We start from the raw sequence: 17,899 nt of genomic DNA, 5'->3' as shown, positions 1-17,899 counted from the left end.
CTATTGCTTTGTTTGAGCAATGATGCTGATGATGATAATAATACTCGTTATAATAATTGAAGATTAGTACATGACTGAATTGTTTTAATAAAGAATTTATTTTATTTAGAGCGAAGACCTTAATGTCTTACTGGCGGATAATGGAAGAAAAGAATACAAGTGTGAATAATTATACACAATCTTAACAAAAGACTAAATTCGAGAAAACTGTAGATGCAATGGACGTGATGGCAGAAGAACATACGCGCGTTTACCCTACTTGTATGAATTTTGGGCAGTTGTTTATGAAATTAAGGCCTGCTAACTACATTTTTTTGTGCTTTTATTATATGGACATGTTTTATTTAGAAATACCATGATACATAAAATTGTCTGGATTTTATCAGAGTTTGAAATGGCATTTCCTAACACTCAAAACCTTTAGGAAACCTGTTCTTTCATGTGCTCCTCCTCACCTCCCATCCGTCCTCCGAGCCAAACCTAATAGATCTCAGATCCCAATAAACGTTAAAAGTTCGGCTTTGGTTAATAGTGGGAGGCTGCTGCGTTCAAATACTTCATGCTTTAAAATGTCTGCCCAATTTCTTTTCATGATGTTACAGAAATGATACATGTTTCCTGAAAATGTTCTTTGTGCAGCTCAGAAGGGCTGCACTACATTTAGGTAGTCTATTTTCGCGAATGCTCATCATTTGAGGACATTTTTAAAAAAAAAATTAAAACATAATGTTGTGCTCGTCAATTCACTCACTGTTCTCAACCTCTCTCTTTTAGGTTTTTGGGTTTTAATGACAACAATTTGGCACTGCAACCATCCTTACACTCAAAACACTTCCAACGTTTTAAGGCCTCATTCAGCAAAACGCTGAAATCCCAGACGCGCCACACATCTGAAGATACGACCTATGTCTTTCGTTTATAGTTAAAATGTCTTGGTTTTCTTATCTGTGATTCAGTGTGATAAGAGCACAATTGCGCGAGCTTTTGAGCAGACTTTCTGATTATTGTCTTTCAATGTTCATTAGTCTGGCAAAAGTACTTTATTCGAGCATGTTATGAGGATGCTTTGAAACAAATCTCGTAGTAACACCGCATGACAATTCCATCAATGCACCATTTTGCCACGACAAGACTCCATCTGCAGCAGCGTAAGATGTTGCTTTTACCCGTGATTTAGGAAACTTAAGAGGCCAGAGGTGAAATATAGACGCCATCATCCAAGTGTTGTTACCCCATATAAGGTTATAGAAAACCTTCAGACGAACAAAGCAGTTTAAAGTGAAAATAATGAGAAACATAGACCGAAGAAATTACATTTATAGTTTGATGAATTCAACTATTTAGCCTTTGCAATGGAAGCAGTCATACAAACGTCAGCGATTATAGATTTTCATAATGTTTTTCATGTTGCAAGACAACGACTGGTTTAGCTTTGTCCGTTTTCCATGTTTTTTTTTTGCTTAAAACGTCCTTGGTTTTTCATATAGGCGCAAGGATACTGTAAAATGTATTGATCTTGGCATCTCTCTGTGAATTGCATATAGCCTGCAGTGAGTCGTCTGTGTAAAAGTGGAGGTGTGCTGCAAGCTCGCTCAATTGTGGTGAGATGAGAGAGAGACGAGCGGAGAATTTGTAGTTTAGGCAGCAGGCGCAGGACGTACACTCTTGGTGTTTCCAATGAAGGATTACCATTACACATTTGAAGGATACTAACATGATACGATCTTGTGGATTTGCATCACTCATTCGTGCAACTAGTTTGTAATTGAAACTACATTTTATGATTTTTGTGTTGCAGAAAACATGACTGGGACATACTTTTTTGGCCGTCGGAGCCAAAACTGTGGTGAATGCAAGACCTAACCGAAACTCTTAACGGAATTATAACATCTGGGCGGCGTTTGGTTCGGTTTTCGGGGTTTCCCCGCTCTGGATTTCGGATTTAACGTTTTTTTATCGGGATGGAAGGACGGGATTTCGCTCCTCCGCCGCACCTTTTGGCAGAGCGAGGCGCGCTGGTTCACAGAGCCGCCTCGAGGATCACTTCTGCCGGGCACACGACAGTGCAGCATCCCGGTCACTTTCAGCCTGGGAAATATTACCCCTCACATATAGCGATGCCTCCACATTCAGGTAAGTCTTTGTGTTCCCCTCTGGATAAGTGAATGCGTTTAAAACATACTTTTTAGCAGAATTAAAATGCCTAACTTCAGAAAAGCGCATTAACGCGTAGCCGACTTATTTTTTATTGGAAAATTAAAGTCTTTCTGGAAAATAAGCAATTGCTACGGGCTCAATGTAGACACATCTGACAGAATTATAGCCTTTTATTGAACGGTTCGCTTGCATAATGTCTGACAAGGCTGGTCGTAGTTGATAGCAGTGCGTAAGAAAGCGGACAAGAAAATTAGCTTACCTTAACCTAGAAGTTTACTATCCTAGGAAAATGACATTTATATTTGATAATTATATTTTTTGATGATTAAATTCATATAGCGTTTTGGTAATAACGAGCTGTTACTTTATAGCTGAATTGTCCTCTTTGTTTCGCGCTCATTCAAACATCTAGTTCTCTTTTGACAAAACAAGTTGTATGGTAATATCTATTCTTGTAAATCCCCATGATTTTATGTTAATTATTAGGGTGCATCTTTGAGTGGTTTGCTGCCACAGCTGCTTTAAGTTAATAACGCAAGCTTTGGTGTGTGTGTCTGCGCTGTGGTTCGAGAAGTCTCCAAGATTAGGGTCAGTAGCTCTGTGTGTATGCGTATGTGTGTGTGCTAAAAGAGGCGTCCGTAATACCAGAAAATCCGGTTTCTATATTGAGCGGTGATGTGACGGGGTGCGAATGAGTTGACAGTGCATGCATTAGATTTAACAAGTGTCTCCAGCATTCAAAGTACCTTTGGGATAGAGGTACACTTTGCATTTTGGTTATCAATGAGAAATAAGTTTGTAGCCTATGCGTCGGTCTGTGAACGTCTCTCTTGTTATTAATCACTGAGAAAATCATATAGCCTACATAATTCCATAATTTGTCATTTTATAGTCAATACTGTAGGCTATAACTTTTTATATTGTTGAGAGACTCCCTTTTGATCGACGTGTTGTAAATTTGCTCAGCAGTTTAATAGTTCTAAACAATAAATTAAATAATGAAATGTCCCTTTGTTGTTTTAGTTAGCGTGATTAATTATAGGCCTATGTGTTTTGTTTTGTTTTATATCGCTTAAAATGTAAATTTTACATTATATATAGCCTATATGTTGTAACATGTAGCTTAGTTAAAGTGCACAGGCTATTTCGTGACATTACGTTCTCTGTTTTTTAAACTCAGCGGACGTATTTTCAGTCGTAGTCGAAAAATCGACGCATAACGTTCGCCGAGCCGTGGACTGAAATTTCAGAAGCGAGATCTATCACAGCGCTCGCTGACCCTGATGGTCCCCGGCCCACGGTGAATGCGCGCGGGTACTGATGGGGTCGTTAGCGGCTGTCTTTCTTTCCGGCCTCCCGCTGCTACATACCCTACCCTCAACCACTGCCTTCTTAAAAGTAATTTTTATTTGTTCCTTACACAAATAACTTCAACCTCATACTTCACACAGAGACAAACAACGAAAGTCCACAAGATAAACTCTATAAAAAAAGCCTCTTTTACTACATCTGCTTTCTAGAAAATGTAGCCTACTTATTCCTGTCGTTATTTTTCATCTCTAATGTATTGAATCGGTTCATTGTCTCTTTCTTCGACGACTGTCGTCAAGTTGAATGCATTTTAAAAGCCGAACCGCCGGTAGATTGATGGATTTTGTTGTGCTGCTCAGGTCTCGCGTGCACATCAAATGCTGCTCTGGCAGTGCGCGCGGATAATGTGTACAGTAGGATCTCCTTTTCTTCTTTTTATCCCCCCCTCTCTCTCTCTTTCTTTCCTTTCCTCCATATCCTCAGCAGATGTCTGTAACGTCTGCCTCAAGGCGGACGCCAGCTCATGCCATACAGGTGCATCATTTACTTGTGTATGTGTGTCTGTGTGTATGTGTATGAGTATGTGTGTGCGCTCGTATCAAATTCTTGTTCTTCCGCTGTGGCTTTTTTAATCAACACGGGTGTCTTTTCTGCTCATACAGAATAGATACTATAAGATGATATGTGGATTATTTTACATCATAGGCTGGTATAACTTATAAAGTTTGAGATATTTCCCTCTTTGTTGGCATTTAATGTAACTATATAGGCTATAGGATATTTACCATTTATCAATTATTTCATGTATATTCCCTTTTAATTATATTTGATTAGGGCTATATGAGACACTCACATAGGAAGTCGCTAGACTGTAGACATGTAGGAAGGGAAGAATGTGTAAAAGTCCCTTAATGTTTGTGAAATTCAGATTTCAGGTATATTCTTTTAGCCAGAGTTACCATTTTCTAACTGTTTGAGTCAGACAAATACTGATAGATTGATGGATGGATTAAGAAAGAGAAAGTTTAGTTATTCTCAGATGGAACAAACACCAACCCACAGTTCAATTAGATGGCAGCCCGTCTGTCACAGTCATCCACATGGTCGTTCGCCCTCACCCTCTGCGTTTACAGAGAGTTATTTTGTAGCTCTGTGCCGTAGCAGTCATGTTTCTGCAAAAGCAGTGGTCTGCCCTGTCAAACCTTGCTCGGCCTTCTTTCATATCACTTCTTCCTCTCTCACTTCCGTGTGCCTTGAGTCTTGATTTAACAATGCTGTGCGCTGCTGTTGATTCTAACCTGTCTCACCCTCCCCGTCCACTCGTTCCTCTGCGGTGCAGCCCTGCTCCACACCGAGGTACTGCTGCCCCCGGGCCATTCGCCTTTGATAGGGCTTGTAGTTTAAATTAGTTGCGTTCACTTGAATCTAGTTAGTATCTCGTTTTCTTTCTCTCTCACTTTCACCTGTGTCTGCCTCTGTATCATCCCTGACTTGGATCACGTGTGATACATGGGCCTAAATGCTAAACGACCAAGTCGTTTTTTTGAATAACCCTGACTTGATTTTTGAACGTGTAAGTTTGATTCCATCTTCATCCTGAACTTCCGAAATGGCATGCTTTTCTTCCGCTGCTCCAAAATACGGGGGATGAGTGAAAGTGACTAAAAGAGAGAGAGAGGGAGAAGAGGAAAAAGAGCGTCTGAATGTTTCCACCTGGTTGGTAATCTGGCCCAATTACCTCTGCTTGGTAGCACAGAGCCTGGCGTGTTCCATCGCCACTCACTATGCCTGCCAGCTGAGTGCTGTGAGCGAGTGTACAACACTCGGTGTGTGTGTGTGTGTGTGTGTGTGTGTGTGTGTGTGTGTGTGTGTGATTCAGCAGAGCCTCGTTGGCAGAAGCGACATCGTTCCCCCCTCCCCTCCAGCCCACGGTCTCTTCTTTCGCTGTTTGATGTGCCTCAGTAGGCTGAGAGAGTCCCAACGCCCTGGCCCGACTGCACCCATCACCGCTGCCCCTCAAACAATGCATCTGCACGTCATCATTGCCAGCAGAAAATCATTTATTAATATTTGATATGTACACCTTCTTATGCACACCTATAAAATATGTATTACCCGCTGCAGCGCCCGGAATATCATCACTTTCGATGTCTGTGATAATGTGATTATTGATCAGGACTGCTTCCCAAAGGCACAGCTGTGCTGTGAACGTCACGAGGGCCAATATGGCGCTTTCCAAAATGTTGAAAGCGGATCACCTGCATTCATCTCAAAAGGATAGTTCATTATTCAGGCCTACACACCCTTACGTTATTCCAAATCTGTATGATTTTCTTTTCTTCTATTGAACACAAAATCGGATATTTTGGAAAAAACAAACACAAAAACAAAACATATATGCAAATAAAAGGTCTAATTTTGTTTTGCCCCTGACTTTTATAGATAAAAATATATTCTCTTGTATTCCACAGAAGAAAAGCTTGAGGGTGAAAAGATTGTATATGTATATCGTAATTTAAAATCTAGTTTTGGTGTACTTACTCAAACTAATATGATTGTTTTATGCTGACAAGACATTTACAAATAGTTTTCTATAGATTTAATGCAAAGCAGGAGGGTTTAAAGGAGGAAGTGAGGGTAAATGACACTCTTGCTCGGCATGCATTGCAACTCAGACATGCGTATGCACCTATTACACACCTGACATATGATATGTTGTTTTCACTCCAAATCTGAAAATTGTCGCCCTTCCGAGTTGGATTTGTACAACTGATACTTGAGAACTGACTGGGTTAAAAATGCTCAATGGGAGGGCTTGTGATATGCACACAGACACAATCGCACACAAACACACATAAGCTAACCTTAATAACGGATGCAAGCAAATAAGGGTCACTAGACATTGACACACACACACACACACACACACACACACACACACACACACACACACACAGTTCAACTTTTAAACCCTGGGTTCATCTGCTGTGCATTGGATCAGCACAACAATGAGGCAGTACTCTGGGGCGCCATGAGCTACAGAGCTCATTTATACAGCTGTCAGACACTCTCTCTCTCTCTCTCTCTCTCTCTCTCTCTCTCTCTCTCTCTCTCTCTCTCTCTCTCTCTCTCTCTCTCTCTCTCTCTCTCTCTCTTTCTCTCTCTCTCTCTCTCTCTCTCTCTCTCGCTCTCTCTCTCTCTCTCTCTCTCTCTCTCTCTCTCTCTCTCTCTCTCTCTCTTTCTCTCTCTCCCTCCCTTTCTCAATCTCCTCCTCCTCTTCCTTCTCCGTTTCCTACTGGCTCACATTTTCTCAAGAAAACAGCCCTACTGACTCGTCAACATTGCTGTTTGGATTTCATCAGTTTAACACCCAGCATTTTTTTTCTTTTCTTTTCCATTGTATTATTGTTTTGTTTATCATATATTTGTGATTCTTTAAGCTATCTCACTTATTTTGACACATTTCCTTAAGGGGGTTACACGTTTCTTTTCAAGGGGTTTCTTCAGCGCTTTGAAAATGAGTTTATACTGCAGATTAAAGAGCAGCGTATGCTCTTGTTAATTTTGCATGAAACAGCAATGTTTAAGTCTCTAATGTTTGTGTGAATAGTTATACAAACATCTTTGAACTGAATCTGATTCAAGGTTGTTGTTTTTTTGCTAGGCTATTTGGGCCAGTAGATTAGATTTTACATGCCATGCTAACATTTCCACATAACACACTGGCTTGGGCCAGGAGACCATCTCTTTTGTTGAACCCTGTAAATTCACCAGTTTTGTACAGGGTTTAAGCAGAATACGTTCTCTCTTTAATGTGTGCGTGTGTGCGCTTGCATGCTGCTTGCTACATCCTGTGAGCTACTTTTCATTGTGACACCTCGACTGATGGACTCAACCACCACAGCATATTATAACCATGTGGGGAATCTCTCTCTCTCCTCCTCCCGCACTCTTTCCCTCGCACTGCTCTCGCACCGCTGTCATTATTAAGTCCAAACTTTGACTAGGCCTGCAGCCAGCTTTTGTAAATGAGAAACAATTTTGGGATTTGGCTTAGAAAATAAAAGCCCTCCACATTGGCTTTGATGTCTGATAGTAGAGAGAAATGACATTTTAAATAGGCTGCAAAAACAAAACCTTGAAAGTGCTTCCATTTCTGTGGTGAGGATGTGTGATTGCAAGGAAACTAGTGACAGTCCTAACTGTATGTGCTTGGAGGAACTGGGAAATCCACTTCCCTTTTTTATATGTCTGTGTGTTCTGAATCATGGAGGCTGTAAAACTTCTGTGTTTGTGCATGTGTGTGCACACCGTGATCAATAATCGATCAGTCTGTGTGTCCCCGCCAAGGTCAGATTGTCCCGCCTTGGCGCACACAATTGCACACATAATTTCACAGTTGTGCTGAGCTCATCACCATCAGATACGTAGATGATATCAGGCAGTATCATCAAGGATTTTATGCTGCAATGGCATCTGACACCTGTATGTGCCAGGTGCGCACCAACACACACACACACACACACACACACACACACACACACACACACACACACACACACACACACACACACACACACACACACACACACACACACACACACACACACACACACAGCAAGCTCTCTCTAGTCAAGATTCAAGCGGAATCCGACTACCTTATTCATGCAGTTATCATTTACTTTTTTATGCTTGTCACCATTTTGCATTATTAAACAACCTTTGTCTTACGGTTCATGTGACTATTATAAATGGCACATGTAGATTTCGATACGTGGGTATCTTGAGCAGTATGTGGCAGTATGTGATCATGCGAGGGTGGGATACCACACAGCAAGACAAGCGCTCCAAATGTATGCAGAGCCTTCATTAAATATACATAAAGCATGCTTTTTAAGGACACGTCGCTTCCACACCAGTAAAGGAAAAAAAAGCACAAAACAAAGATTAGCATCAGGAATTCAATATTAATCAGTCTCGAGGGACACACTCACACTCTCTCTCCCTCCCTCTCTCTCTCTCTCTCTCTCTCTCTCTGTTTTCCTCTATTTCTCCTCTCTCTCGTTATAGCGGAGGCTTTAATTCGAGAGGGACTTGTTGCTTTTGAGCCGCATGTCTGAATATTTTTATGTTCTCTGATTAAAACAAAACTCCAGTTGACGCGTCGCCTTTGTCTTTGGCCCGTGCTTTGATTGCTTGTTGAGTTTTCCTTGCTCACTTTCATCCCTCCCTAATTGTCTTCCTGAATCTTTTTGTTTGCATTTTTATTATTTATTTTTTTCTGGGCAAGAACTTGCTTGTTTTTTTTTCTTTCTTTTTCTTTCTGTGTCTCGCTCTCTCTCTGGTTCTGATTAACGTTTCTCAGACTCTGCAGGAGGTTGGCTAGCTGTGGGGGAAGACAGTGCCGTGACCACCGTGACCACACAGTCATGCCTGAACACGGAGCCAGCCTTCCATGCATCCCATAATAGCGCCTGTTCTATTTCTGGACTCTGGTCTTGCCATTTTTACCCAAAATGCACAGAAAAACGAAGCCTTATTTGACCACACAAATTCTTTGCTTCACTCCTCCCACAAGTAAAATTCTGTGAAGCGAACAACATGTCAAAACATGTGGGTTTCATTCCAATAATCTAAGAGTCCTCCTTCTCCGCACCACCTTGGCCCCAAAATGCACCGATTTAACAATAAACTGCTTAAATGAATATGGCTTGGCTGGCCTGCTTTGTTCTTTCTAGCCTGTGCAGCTGATCTCTGGTCAGGTGTACTGTGTGGTCACAGCCAGCTCAATTAGGACACAAACCCGCTCAGCGGCTATCAGCATGGCAACATAATGACTGTGATTTGGATTGAAGAGGAATGCATGACTACATACAGAGGGGCTTGGGAATACACAAGGGAAAGTGGCATGTCAGTGTGTGGATTTGTGTGTGTGAAAGTATAGAGCCTGGGTATGAGTCTACCCTTATTATCGCTCTTTTCCATAAACAGATCTCTAGCTTTGAAAACGAACCAGCCAACGTCAGTACACTTGTTTATTTAATTACTTAATTACCCACACATACACGCACACATACAAGGGTATTGGAAGCCTGGCGATAATAGCTCTGGGCTGGCGACCCAAACAGGTGTGATCCCAGATAGGGGTGACCCACGAACTGCAGTGTTACTGAGAATCATGGTGCCCTTGGGCAGGGCGGTTAACCTGTGGTTGCTCCAGGGAATTGGCCCTGTAATTAATATACTGTAAACTGCTTTGAACGAAAAGTGTCTGCTTACTGACAAATAACCAGTTATACAGCAAGTTTCTTTGTGTAATACGTTAATTTCTTTTAAAGATGATGCGGCTCATGGGGTTGCCGCACATGAGAGTGTGCACTGTTATACGTCTCCTGAGTCAGGGAGGTTGCAGGGCAGCAGAAAGAGGCTTGTGGCTGCTGGTAATCCCTCTCTGGGCTCTGGGTGTCTGAGCTTCGCTCTCACACGGATTCTGGCCGGTTAGAGGGGGATTAGAGGACTTCATCATTCGCTGGACCCCAGAATAGAAGTATGGGTAAGGGTGAAAAGAGGGAAAAGGGAAATAAGGAAGGTAGGGAGGAAGGAAGGAAATGGAAGAAAGAATAGGAAGAAAGTGAGAAACCAAGGAAGGAAAGAAATAAGTAGGAAAGGAGAGGCAAATGAAAAAAGAAAAGAAAAGGGAAATATACAAAGGAAGGAAAGAAAAGGTATGGAAAACGGAATAATGGAAGGATATAAGGAGAAAAATAAAAAAGAAGGAATGAATGAAAGAAAGGAAACTACAATTCAGTAATTCAGAAGGGGGGGGAGTAAAACTATTAGTAAAGACGGGGCAAAGAATATAAGAATTGACAGAAAGAAAGGAAAAGAGGAAGTAATGAATGAAAAGTATAAAACAAACAAAGAAACACAGGAAGGAAAGAAATTAATGGAAGGAAAGGAAAGGAAAGTAGGAAGGAAAGGATGGGAAACGTTTAGAAAATTGAAGGAAGGAAGATGTGAAGGTAAAAATAGGAAGAAGAAAAGAAAGTAAGAATGAATGAAAATATGATTAGGAAAGGTGGGGGTGAGGAAGGAAGAATAGACACAAAGAAAGAAAAGTGAAATCAAAGGAAGGAAAGGGAAGAAATTAAGGAAAGAAGGAAAGGTAAGTAATATAGGAGTGATGAGTGAAAGTAAGGAAAAGGCAAAGAAGGAGGAAAGTAAAAAAGAAAAAAAGATTAGGAAAGGTGGGGGTGAGGAAGGAAGCAACAGAAAGAAAGAAAAAGGAAGTAAGGTAAGAACAGTGAAAACGAAGAAGGAAATGAAAGGAATGGAGGAAATGAAGAAAAGTAGGAAGGAAAGTATAGTAAAATCAAAACAATATAGGAATTAAGGAAATTATGTGGAAAGAATCAATTGGAGGAGAAGGAAGGATGAAAAAGAAAGACAAAAGGGGAGGAAAGGAGGGGAAATGTCGGCGAATGGAAGGAAAGCTAGAAAGGAAAGAAAAAAGCAAGGAAAGAGGAAGAAGGAAAAAATATTAGGAAAGGTGGGAGAGAGGGAGGAAGACTAGATAAAGAAAGAAAAGTGAAAACAAAGGAAGGAAGTGAGGAAGAAAAGGTAGGAAAATGAAACCAACAGAAACATAGGAATTACGGCAATGAGGTGGAAAGAATAAATGAAAGAAAGGATGAGAAGGATGGAAGGAAAGATTGACAGACAGGAAAAAGGAAGAGAAAGACAGAAAGAAAGTGTGTGATAAATGTGTGAATATAATGTATGTGTGTGTGTTCTCTCCGCTATGGTTTATGCTTCAGCGAGAGTGCTGATGTCATGTAGACACTACCAAGATTAAAGTGCTGCACCCGCTGTCTGGGGTGTAAACAGCCGGCACATTAAACACTGCAGAGACAGAGACAGAGACGGTGGGACAGGGGACAGGCAACCATGTAAACGAAAGAGAGACGAAACAAAGAGGGGGAAAGCTCAAGATACAGGAAAAACTAAAGGCAAAGAGTCTGATTAATGAAAGGGAAAGTTGTGTAATGACTCTGCAAAGGACTCACGGCGATGACATCAGCAACAGTGCATGTTCATTAATGCGAGAGCTCTGAGCCTTCACCTCGCTCTTCACAGCATCTCCATCGGTTCACGTTTACATGAGACACATCAAACTCTGCAACCAGAGCCTCGTGCACACTACGCAATAGATTATGGGATTCATCACGCATATTTTGATTCGATAAATCTTGCATTCCTGTTTTTGTCCTTCAAATCAACATCCTGCATCTGATTATAGAGGAAATAAGCAGTCCTGAGGGAGCTGGCGGAAATCAGGAGAAAAAGACAAATAATTTGCCTACATGCACAGTGTTTGGTATGATAAGGAAAATACTCATTCGTTTACCTTTCTTTTAGTTTTGTCTCGGAGAACATTTTAATGCATTTTTAGTTCATTTGTTGAGAGTTGTTTTTTTTATTTAAGTGTTTACTTTAGTCTCAGATATTTAAAAAAAATGACTAATGAATCAGTTGTCAAAAGAAATTAATAGTTTAAAGCTGTAATTAACGTGGTGAGCATATCAAAATTTGGAATATATATATATATTATTCCAAACTTTTGATATGTTTTCCACATTAATTACAGCATATACATGTGTGTATATATGTTTGTGTGTATGTATGTATGTATATATATATATATATATATATATATATATATATATATATACATGCATACATGCATACATACATACATACATATATATATATATATATATATATATATATATATATATATATATATATATATATATATATATATATATATATATATATATATATAATGTTGGTGTCTCTTTAAGTAGATGATTTATTTGCTCTTCATTTAATCTGATTGCTGTATACAGGAGATACAAATGAGATTTTAAACAGATCTCATGTAGGATTTTTCTTTCCTACAGATCATTATGGATTGCATATTAAGCCTGTGCCTTCCACTTCTTATATATGTATGTGAACTTGTGAAAATCCATTTCTGTTAGTGTGTGTGTGTGTGTGTGTGTGTCTGTCTGTATTAACGCTATGAGTGTATGCGTGTCATGCTGGCTCCAGTCGTCAGCGGTTATCAAAGGCCTTGCGGGTGCTGTGTTGTCTCTCTGGCTTTACGGTCATTCCCTCAGCACGTCTGGCTGGGCAGGCCTGTCCTCTATCATGCCTGCCAGATAGTGGCTCCTCTGTGCTGAGCTTTGTTTGGAGGTCAGGAGCCTTACACACAGCTGTGGACACAACACAGAGGCAGTCAAAGTCCCACAGTCCTCCCCTATCATCTCCCCCTCACACACACACACACACACGAATACGTTCAGGACATGGAGCCGGTCCAGCCTGATGAAAGAGGGGAAGATGTGAGGCGTGAATCGAGGCTATAGTGATTCCACATCTTGGGTGCCAGAAACGTTGCTCCTCTCGCTCCTTGACGGATGTCTGAGGATAGAACGAGTGCCGGTTTTTATGAAAGTTAGTGATTCAGATCTTTTTAATGGTTTAAACGCTCTTCATAGCTTGGCTCCTCTCGGTGGGGCAGAAGAGTTTTTCAGCCAGCTGTTACAGCGAGTAGACAAACACGATGAGGCGGCCCGATGTTATGTTGCCACTGTAAAGACCATTCAATCAGCCTTTAATTCTCCTAATAGCCGAGAGACCGGCCTATGATTACACTTTGGCTGATATACACTTCCCTTTGGCTCCGATTCAGCTTTCCGTGTGACTCTGCAAGTTGTATTTCTCTTTCACTCACTTCATGCTTGTTTTCTTTTTCTCTTTCTGTCACTTCCAACTGTTAGTCTGATACTCAAATTTAAAAGTGCTGTTTTGCCAGTACCCGCCTTGTTTTTAACTTCCTTTTTGCATTCTTCTTCCTAAACCCAAACTCGGGTTGGCATTCTGTTTGGCTAAAAGGGGATTCTTCTCAGCCTAGCGCTGTCACAGTGATGTGTATGGCTTTTTTGGACACCCATTTCAGTGAAATCTGACAGGTAATCACATTTTGTGCATCATACTCCAAATATTGCTTACAGCACCTTCAATAGACTTTCTGTCTCGTACTAATACATGTGCAGACAAACACACCTTTGTACAGCAGCCTTGATCCTTAACACACAATCTGCTAAAGTGATTCAGTTTCCTTTCCTATAGTCACACATTCACTCCCCCCTGAATATTACTAGCATTATTTCAGCGTATGCCTTTCACTTCTTTTCTCCTCCATCCTCTCTGTGCCTCTTTTTTACAATAGGTCTCTCCTTTAGTTGTTGCTTTTCAAAACCCTTTCAATAACTCTTTATCGTCTTTGTGGGGTGTTGGTGAGAGCTGTAACGCAGGGTTTAGAATACATGATGTTTTTGTTTGTTACGATAGTCACTGTGTCAGATTTTTTGATTTTGATTTCTAAATTCTTGTGTCATGGACAACAAAAATGTCATACTACACATTGTCATCAAGTTGGTTCTGCTACCTTAATGCTAATTCCAGTACTCACCAGGTTGCTGTCGTTCACCAGAATTTCCTTTTTCGCTCCGTCGTGGTAGTCTCTCGAGGCACTAGTATAGTTGCTATATCTCCACAAACCTTTCCGCTGCTGCATAATTCCAGATAGCAGTACCAATACCATCGTCTTTTTTTCGTTTCGCCATGTTTGAAAGAGCGTCTGTGCGTCTGTGCACACAGAAAGCTACTATTGGTCGACATCACTTGTGACGGTGTCGTGACAAATCGGGTCCACCCTCGAAATTGAGTCTCCCCCAAAATTATTCTAAGTGTGGAATTCATTTTTTTTTAAATACGCACAGGCGAAGCACTGCTACTTGGGCGCAGAGATATGGCCAGTGTTGAGCACTCAGCAAAGACGGTTGTTGAGCGATCACAATGTGTTGCGTGATATCTCTGCGCCCAAGTAGCAGTGCTTCTTCTGTGCGTCTCCATAATATAGTCCCAAGTCAATATCTGCCTAGGAAATCGCCTTATTGTCTTATTCTGCATCGCTATTTGTACTCTGTGTGAATACGCAGGCCACAAGAAGTAATTAGCCGGTGTTTAAAAAAAAAAAGATTATTACTTTTACTCGGGACATGCTAGCTGGCAACATAGGATTCCATTCATTATGCTAAGCTAAGCTAGCGGTGACCCTGCCAAACTAGAACAATGCATGCACTGAGACAAAAATGCATTTGCCCACATATCTAAATGTAAGGAAAAAAATTGAACAAGCCCTATTTCTAAAAACGGTGGAATGTTCCCCTAACACTTCATTTAACGCAAAATTACATTAAAGATAATTAAGATGTAGTGTGCAAATGAGTGTATAAAGAAAGCTATCTGTATGCTATGCTAAGCTAACTAATACAAATGGTCATTATAACGTAGTTATAACGTTGAAACAGTATTCATCATAACATGATTTTGCAGGAATTTTGATCAGGCGCTAAAGAGAGTACATATTAAAAGTAATTTGGACCAAAGGATCGAACGCGAACGTGAGGGGTTCCCAATTTGTCACTACAACGGAACCCATTGCATCAAAGTCGGTTGTCGTCCGCTATGACACACTTGATGAAACGATTGTTAAAAATGATAAAAATGACATTCCGAATCCGACACTCATTGTCTTTTATGAATCACTGCGACACCCTACGTCAAACGGATCATGCCAAAATCGTTAGTCTGAACCTGGCATTAGTCAAGTGATTAAAAGTTACAGTAAAGTCTTTTATAATGATTTCTATTTCAAATAAATGCTGTTCTTTTCAATGTTCTATTTCCTGAAATAAAAATGTGTAACAGAAAGTCCACAAAAATATTAAGCAGCACAACTGTTTTCAACATTGAGAATAAAAATAAATGTTTTTAAGCATCAAATCAGCATATTGGAATGATATTAGAATGATCAGTTGCCTGTTGAAAATTTGCAAATGTATTAAAATAGGGGAAAAAATGTTAATAAATATTTATATTTTATTTTTGATCAAATAAAAATGCAACCTTGGTGAGCATAAGATACTTTTTTTTGACATAAGGTTAAAAATATCAGGGTGTTATCATAAAAAAAGATTAAAAAAAAAAATTCTAGAAAAGATGATGTTAGAAGTTATGACCAAAAATGATTATATAAGGAGTAATAATGTTTTGTTGTACAGCAAATGTGTTATTTGTTACAATTCTTGGTTCATGTGCACGTACCTCCTCAGATGGACGTCTTTTGTTCTTGTTCTTGTTGTTGGCAAAGTGTCTCAAAAAAAAGTGTCCTGTTAACATGTTTGTGTATAGGTCATTTTTTCATATTTAATTATTGAGCTTCCATGATCAATTTGAGAGTAGATGTGGGGCTGGAGCGAGAAAGAGCTAAATGCTCAGCTGTTGACTCTAGATTAGGGTCATAAAAGAGAGTTCTCACTCTGGCTGCTTCTCTGATGGTTTCCCACCATGAGGTTACTGAGCCCAGAGTCTTTACTGCTGCCTCTGTCATCCAACAGGAATATGCAAGGGTAAGGATGAGGTCGGTAAATCAGTCATGTTTACACTTTTATGTTATTTTCTGTATGTGTGTGGTAGTCCAGGAGCGGAAGGACGGTCTGCAGGTGGCTTATTCAGATTCTCCTGCAGATCTCTGCGGGGTTTGAGCTGAGCTTACCCTTGCTTCTAATGAATCTTACATTTGCTTCATACAGTTGGTTTACTCTTTGAAGTAGAAATCGTCTCTATAACGCTCCGTTGAATGCACACAGCCTCATCTTTCCTGCATTGTGTTTGCTCAAGGTTAGAACGCTACAATACCACTCCAATCTTCTCATTTTCAGAGGCGTTTAACCCCAGATCTGGGATCAGCCTTGCGTTTCCTCACATCGCTTCTGCAGTAGTTCAAACGGGGGCATGTCTGTGGCCTCCAGGTCGGATCGAGAGGAAGTCTGTTTTCCTGCCGTTCGCTCTTTCCATTTTGGAGCCATGAGAGAAGAAAAAGAAACGCATTTATCTTGGGTTTTCCTCTTCTCTCAACCCTTCATGTGTCCTTCCTTCTGCTTTTATTTGTTGAACACACACGTACACAAACCCCATGAACGGTGCGCCCATGCAGCGCCGTCGATATTCAGAAGGGCCCTGAATGGATGGCTGGCATTTGCATGCATTGATTGAGTGCATGTTTGCCCAATATTTCAGCGCAACTGATGGCTTTATTAGACACATTGATTTAGAAGGCAGATAGATGGAGGTGGACGACAGGGAGGGGAATGAACAGAAGGGAATAAAGGAGGAATGAAGGAGGAAAAGGAGAGGGAGAGAACATTGTGATGTACACGGCAGAAAATGTTGCAGTTTGCATTGCTTTTCTTTGTATCCGTCAAACTAGAAATAATAATAAAAATGTCACAAATAATAATAAATTCCTCACAAAATAATAAATAGGTTTTGTATGGAAGAGGTCAAACTGTGATGTCCTCTATTTGGTCTACAGGTCATAATTAGATTTTATTTATGTTATATTCACAATTTATATTATAATATAGTTAACATTTATAATATGTAGAAGCCTGCTACATTAAATGGCTTTTCATACTATTTCAAACAATTTGTTTAACGATTGAAGGAAAATAATATGTGGAAGAGAGGAGGCTAGAGTGAGAGGTCACTTCAGACAGCGAGAACTGTGTGAGCTGCATGTTGACCTGCATGTGTGTGTGTGTCCTGAAATAGTCTGATTAGGAAGACAGTGTTGGGTTGTCAGAGCCTTACGTGGGAACTCTCACCTTTTCACTGACCACGCACAACTTTAGCCTGACCCTTACTAACCACTACGCGCACTCACACACGACGCACACGCAAAGAGAAGCATGGACGCAGAATTATCTGGGGTGGTTCACACCACAGACTGCTGACTGCTCTCTCTCTCTCTCTCGCGCGCGCGCTATCTCGAACTCCTCACATGCAGTTGGATGTGCCCTAAATCTTTTTTTTTTCTTCTCACATGTGACACAGATCTGAACAGCAAAAAACACATTCATAGTTCCTACACTTTCTATGATCTAATTTTTCAAATCTGTAAAAATTAATTTATGATTTTTCCTGCCAATGAATCTTTCAGATTTTTTTTACATTTTATAAGTCACAAAATAAATACTATATAATATATGGATTTTGTATGGAATTAAGAGGTCAGCCTGTGATGTCCTCTATTGGTCTCTACAGCTCATCATTTGATTTTATTATATTTAAATTGTATTATGAAACATTAATATTTTTCAAAATGACTCATTGCCCATGGTTGATCTTTTCATGAACAGCATCACCTGTTCAAACTGACATCTGATATGGGTCACATTTAACAAGTCATGTGAACAACCACATGAAAAACTGCATTTCAGCAGAAAATCTCTTTGGT

General features: G+C 40.3%; 1 protein-coding gene across 8 annotated transcripts in view; it reads left to right on the top strand.

Annotated features, from left to right (window-relative positions):
- bahcc1b (BAH domain and coiled-coil containing 1b) overlaps positions 1 to 17,899 on the top strand; it is a 142,291-nt gene that overhangs the window by 35,503 nt on the left and 88,889 nt on the right. For all 8 annotated transcript variants that reach the window (XM_067430694.1, XM_067430695.1, XM_067430697.1 and 5 more), the window contains one exon: positions 1,799 to 2,133. In XM_067430694.1, the coding sequence (XP_067286795.1) occupies positions 1,962 to 2,133 (172 nt within the window). In that variant the 5' untranslated portion in view covers positions 1,799 to 1,961. The remainder of the gene's footprint in view (positions 1 to 1,798; positions 2,134 to 17,899) is intronic.

The sequence above is a fragment of the Pseudorasbora parva genome, chromosome 21 (genome assembly GCF_024679245.1).
Source record: "Pseudorasbora parva isolate DD20220531a chromosome 21, ASM2467924v1, whole genome shotgun sequence".
Taxonomy (NCBI): Eukaryota; Metazoa; Chordata; class Actinopteri; order Cypriniformes; family Gobionidae; genus Pseudorasbora; species Pseudorasbora parva.
Note: the sequence above shows the minus strand (reverse complement) of the source record. Positions and strands in the feature narration are given on the sequence as shown.